The sequence below is a fragment of the Protobothrops mucrosquamatus genome, unplaced genomic scaffold (assembly GCF_001527695.2).
Source record: "Protobothrops mucrosquamatus isolate PMUCROS unplaced genomic scaffold, P.Mucros_1.0 scaffold3930, whole genome shotgun sequence".
Lineage (NCBI taxonomy): Eukaryota > Metazoa > Chordata > Lepidosauria > Squamata > Viperidae > Protobothrops > Protobothrops mucrosquamatus.
Window position 1 is genome coordinate 73474 of NW_015389874.1, and position 6462 is coordinate 79935.

At 38.5% G+C, this 6462-nt stretch overlaps 1 protein-coding gene across 1 annotated transcript in view; it reads right to left on the minus strand.

Annotated features, from left to right (window-relative positions):
• Positions 1 to 6462, minus strand: part of LOC107298379 (PHD finger protein 20-like protein 1) — a gene marked incomplete at its 5' end in the record, with an annotated part of 24714 nt that extends 18252 nt beyond the window's left edge. Inside the window, 4 exon segments of the mRNA XM_015827754.1 lie at positions 836 to 934; positions 1605 to 1661; positions 2733 to 2930; positions 6369 to 6462. Coding sequence (XP_015683240.1) covers positions 836 to 934; positions 1605 to 1661; positions 2733 to 2930; positions 6369 to 6462 — 448 coding nt within the window.

The window sequence follows — 6462 nt, forward strand, 5'->3', positions numbered from 1 at the left end:
CATTTAAGCTCACGCCTACTGCTTCAGTGACTCCATCCAGCCACCTCATTCTCTGTCGTCCCCTTCTTCTATTGCCCTCAATCTTTCCCAGCATTAGGCTCTTCTCCAGTGAGTCCTTCCTTCTCATTAGATGGCCAAAGTACTTGAGTTTCAACTTCAGGATCTGGCCTTCTAAAGAGCAGTCAGGGTTGATCTCCTCCAGGACTGACTGGTTTGATCGCCTTGCAGTCCAGGGGACTCGCCGGAGTCTTCTCCAGCACCATAGTTCAAAGGCCTCCATTCTTTGGCGCTCAGCCTTTCTTAGGGTCCAACTTTCACAGCCATACATTGCAACTGGGAAAACCATGGCCTTGACTATACGGACTTTTGTTGGCAGGGTGATGTCTCTGCTTTTTAGTATGCTGTCTAGATTTGCCATAGCTTTCCTCCCCAGGAGCAAGCATCTTTTAATTTCTTGGCTGCAGTCCCCATCTGTGGTGATCTTGGAGCCCAGGAAGATGCTGCATATCCAATCAAGTAAATTATATATTCTTTCACTCTTATAAGTGCCCCTCCCCAAAAGTCTTAATACAAAATAGCTGGAGGACTTAGCAAGGATGAAGTGGAGCACCCACTGCTGTTCAGAGAAGAAATATCAAAGAAAAAGCACAAGGTAGACACCTGAAGACAGGTAAAACTAGTCAGCAAGTTGTACCTGAAGAGAGCCAACAAGCACATTCTAAAGCAATGTTTGGGGGGGGGGGGTTATGAGCACCTGTTTTAAAATCTAATTCATCACCATATGAGAACAACCACAGGGACATGTTTTGTTCATTTGTTTATATGGTGGGTATACCATGCTGCTTTGATTTCTTCTTTTTCTTTTTCTTCTTCTTCTGTTTTGACTTCAGATCTTTCTCCTTCCTCTCTTTTTTCTCCTTCTCCTTCTTTTTACCTGCCATTTAAAAAGGGTAAAAGTCATTTAAATGAAGGATAGTTTAAATCTAAAAGAATCCAAATCACTTAAAACAATTGTCACCTAGTATCAATATTCTGCCTAGGAGGGGGGAAAAAGAAAATTGATCAAGTGGAGAAATAAGTGGTAAGCAAATATTAATTTTAAGCACTGGAGGTGCTGGGAAAAGAAGGAAAATTTGAAAGAACCAATTTTAAACTAGGAACTAAGATTTATAGGCCAGTAAAATATAGCAAAGTACGAAAAGAGCCCGATTTATATATAACACTCAGCTCTAATGTGATTTGTTCGTTTTTCTCAGCATCTTGTATGTCTGCACAAAACTGGAACTTTTTAAGAATGTCAGAGTGAACGAACGCAAAGCGAAAGACATAATTTCAATGGCATTTGGGCATCAAAAAGTACAAGTCTGTTAGCTAGTAATCACATTCGTTTAGCACCTGATCCAATTTTAGAATTACAAAATAATCTCAGTCCTTGTTTTTCCCTTTAACAAATATGAATCAACCCCTCAAAAATATTGAAAAAACAAAACTATCAGATCATGTCCCCAATAATTAAAAACAGGGTATCGTCATTTGTAAGTGATACATATTTTAAAAAAGATAAAAAAAGATTACCATGAAAGTTCTTAATTTTATGCTCATACCAAGTAAAGATGAGGATCTCTCTTCCAATTTTGATTTCCTCTCAATTTTCAGTGTTCCTGTAGAGTCAAAGATGGTACAGATGTATCTAAATTTTAGCCATATTATTTCCCAAAAATTTAGTTTTTGTTCAGTTTGTTTTTTATGGAAAGATTGGTGATGATTCCTGAACCCATTAAGACATACTTTCATGATTTGAGTTTAAACAACAATCCAAACCACAAAATATAGTGTATAAATCAAGTTGTGTGAAATCATACAGCATGTTAAGCCCAAACTATCTTTTACATATGAACCTAACCTGTATGTTTTGAGTAGCTCATTTATACATCTTGGACTTGAAAGATTGGCAGTGTTCATTAACCTTAGGAAAATCTACATAAAATCAAGGGCCAAAAAGATTAAAAACAGTCTATGGACTGTTACTTCCACATAGAATTGAATGCAGTAGCAGGATGAAGGCTAGCTACAATAGAGTTGTCCAATCTCAATTATAATTACAAATTAAAATAACTATCCTTTTCTTACATAGCCATATACAAGGATTTGGCACCAATATCCTCTCAAACTCTTTCTGTTTCCTGGGAAATAAACAGGACATATATAGAGGTTTGCAAACAAACATGAAAACACACGTTTTCTAGATATGCATAGAACAGTGGTTCTCAACCTTTTTAATGCCGCGACCCCAACCGGTCGTAAGTCGAGGACTAAACCGGTTGTAAGTCGAGGACTAAACCGGTCGTAAGTCGAGGACTACCCAACTGGTTGTAAGTCGAGGACTTTCCCTGCCCGGGAGCGCCACGCATGCGTGGTTCCGCCCCCTGCGCCGGCCGAGGCGTAGCTGGCAAGCGGCACAGACGGAGCAGGCCGACCACCAGCTGGCCCAGCCCAAGGGAGGTAAGGCACACGCCGGAAAAGGGGGAAAAAAATGGCGTACAAAAAAAATGGTGGACAGCCTTGCTTGGCGACCCCCATGAAATGGTCGATCGACCCCAAATGGGGTCCCAACCCACAGGTTGAGAACCACTGGCGTAGAAGCATAGACAGAAACACAGAGAGACCCGCAGTTCCCTGTAAATGCGAATGCATATTTAATATTCTTGAAAAAGATTGATAAGACATTTTACCTGGGACCACCGGAGCTACTCTGCCATCCATTCCTGCTCTGGAAAGATGGCATCTAATAATCTGGTTCTCCTGATTGGTCTGTTTGCTATAGCGGACAGCGTCCCCAGTGAACAGGGCTGAAACATCCAAGTTACTGCTTAAGTCAAGAGGAAGACTTAGTCCATGCTTCTCAAGGGATACATGAGCAACATTGGGAACTACACAAAAGAAAGAATGCAGTATTAACAGATGAGCATTGGGTTCTAGGCGTTGTTAAGTTATACCCCTAGGGTGGCAAAGGCCTTCTTGACTAACCAGAAGCTCTTGTTAAAAAGACGTCTTGTGAAGGCTTTATTTTAAAATGCTTGATTTCTCTCAGCTTCTGTATTAACAGGGAAATACATTACCCTCCAGTGATCAGCCTGGGTTCATTTGGGGCATGGATGGAGAACCCTTTACCATCAATGACTGGAGAGAGAGAGAGAGAGAAGTATTCTTTTTCTAGAAAATCGTGAAACAATGAATCAGTTGCTAAGTGCTGTAATCTTCATCTCCGGTGGCTATTTTTTGAAGGATCTAAGGATATTCGCTGGTTAAAAAGAGACTTTGCGATGTTCATGAAGCAGACACAACCATCAGGCAGTTGTTTCCAATAGTTCTCATCTACCCATAATTCACACCTTTAAAAACAAAAATAGGTGATGGGAAGGATAAAACTAACTGGGACTAACCATGGGCATAAGAGCAACCACTAAAATTTGTGTTAAAATAAGATTGTCTGAAGCAGGTTTGACCCAAAAAGCCACTAGCTTTAACACATCTAATCTAGTTGGCTTATGTAATGTCGTGTCTTTTTAACTCATGAATAAAACTGCAGGATGTTAAAAAACAATGCATACCCTGTTTACCAGCATATCAATTCAAGGACAGAATGATACACATCCAGACCCAAAACTGTTTTAATACTTAAAAAATACTATGTATGCTGAATATTTTCCTTGGAACCATAGTGCTTCCAGAAGCATCGTGCAGAGAACGTCAATCGTTCATTTTGCTGACAGACTGTAGACAGTCTAGTCTCTTAGCGGTCAATAAGGATATCACTGTTATATTTTTTAAATCTATATTATAGGCATTAAGTTTAAAAATTGTTTATCAATTATTGTTAGATTGCATTCAGTATTTATTTTGATGAATTGCCTACAAACTGCTTTGGTATTTAGCTATAACAAATTAAGACATTAGCTATAATCTGACATGAGATAAATGCATGATTGTCTATAGCTTTTAAGCAAACTGGCATCCTTTGCATGGCATAAATCATTATCAGGAAAAATCAATTACTAGATTGCTGGCTATGATGTTTTAATAGTTGGTCCGTTGCTGCATAGCTGTGAACTGTTGCAACATTTAATACCTACTAAATTTTTTGATATGGTCTTGTAATCTTGTATTTGTGGGTAAGTGAAATTTATTTATGCAATTATTCATAAGTTCTTTCCCCATAGAGACAATAAGTTGTCCTCTTTCAGCACACTTCTAGAATTTGTCTATGGGGAGAAAGAAATTATGATTGTGATTAACAGTTTCATCCAGGCAAAATTAAACATTACAAAATCACATTAATTTCAGTGAAAAAGTGCTCGACCCTTCTGTTAAATATAATTGGACTTCAAGGTTTTGGACAGACTGAAACCAATGTAGTTAATTTTCATGCATGTGCAATCATGAAAATCACTTCAGAGGTGTACCTTACAACCCCTAATTACTGAAGCTGAGGTATTTTATTATTTAAAGGGGCATGCAGAAAATTCCACTTCAAACTGTTTGAAGTTTAAAGCACTTGCAAAGCACTCCAAATAAAAAAAGTTTTTTTTTTCCCCTCAATGAAAGATGGTCCATAAAGTTCCACACTAAAAACTATTTAAATGTTATCTTGGCTTCAAAACAAAAAACAAACAAAAAATAAATTTAAAAAATGGAAAAAGAAGTAGAAGCCATCCAAAGCAACAGTTTTAATTATTAAATGGAGGTGGGTTTTTTTTCTTAATTGCTCCCTTTTCCTATTTAAAATAGACTCAAATCATTCTCAGCAAAGGTGACTTACAGATTTATGTGACATTGTATCTACTGGAGATGTAATGATTAATTAATGTTTTCTCCTATTTTTTCGGGATAATTTTTGTTTAGGTTAGCCCAGGGGTAGGCAACCTTGGCTCTTTTATGACTCCTGGACTTCAACTCCCAGAATTCCTGAGCCAGCCATGCTGAGGGAAAAGGGAGAGGTTTCCAAGCTAAGCCATGCTGGCTCAGGAATTCTGGGAGTTGAAGTCCACGAGTCATAAAGCAGCCTAAGCCTAGGCCAGGGGTAGGCAACCTTGGCTCTTTTATGACTCCTGGACTTCAATTCCCAGAATTCCTGAGCCAGCCATGCTGAGGGAAAAGGGAGAGGTTTCCAAGCTAAGCCATGCTGGCTCAGGAATTCTGGGAGTTGAAGTCCACAAGTCATAAAAGAGCCAAGGTTGCCTACCCCTGGGTTAGCCATTTCTTATTCCCTGCCCTGTTAAATGAAAATATTCTCTCCAAATCAATTGGATTTGTACATACTACTGTTTGGGTCATATCCTGAGTTTCTTTTGGGTCATATCCTGAGTTTCAGTGCATGCCAATTATAAGACAGCCCAAAGAAACAGCTCTTCTGATTCTTCGTTTTACCATTTTTCAGGAGAAAAAAAAAAAAAAAAGGTTTAGGCTGCTATTTCACAAAAATAAAAACATCTCCCCTCCCAACATTTTTTTTTTAAATCTATAGGTGAGAGAGGATTAAACCTTTGGACAAGGAAAAGTGTGCTGAAATTGGACACAAGGGAACAAAAAAACCAAATCTTCTTTTTTGTTGATGTTGAACATGCTTAGACATCTTCTAAAATGGTAGACATTTCAACTGATAACATTCCTGGATCTCATCTCAGAAAACAACTTTGGAATCTTTATCTCAAACGTGGGATACACTGCTTCCTGTTAACCAGCAATGGAGAAAATAAAGAGTTGGCTTGTCATAGCAGGAGAATATAGGATGGGCTACAAAAACATAGGAAAAGCCCTCCTTCTTCTAAGAATGTAATCACCAATGGCTTTGCTGTTCTGTGCAGTTTGAGACACTGTTGTCACTGCAGAGAAGAATTCTGCCCTGCAATTTTATACTTTGTGCTCCACAGGAACAAAACCAAAAAACAGTCTTGAGTCAGTCACCTGGTATAATTTGAAAAAAAAAATGAAGGGGAAGAGAGGAGAAATAGGAGAGAGATGGGAGAGGAAAGAGAGAAGATTCAGGCAACGGGACAAGGAAATCTTTGCAAATTGGAAGAGCGGTTGGTTGTTTTAAATTTTCTTCTTTTCCTCCGAGGTTAACGGTACAAGAAATCTCTTATGTTCTTGCATTTTCTTTTCTTTTTTTTTCTGGTGAATTGAATTATAATACTGTTAAGACTCCATGACATACCTTCCTTGAAGTCCTGCTTCTTTCTTTCCTTTTCTTTTTTTTTTTTTTCCAAAAATCTACTCATGATCAACAAGCCATATTCAAACAAAACAACCACCCACCCACCAATGATGACTTCTCAATTAAGGTTATGTTTTAAAATGTCTGTGCTCACTAGTTTTATTTATCCCAGAAGAAGGAAGCTGGGAGATCAGGGTCAAATCCTCCACTTGTATTAATTCTGGGGAAATTGGCGTTTTAAGGGGCTT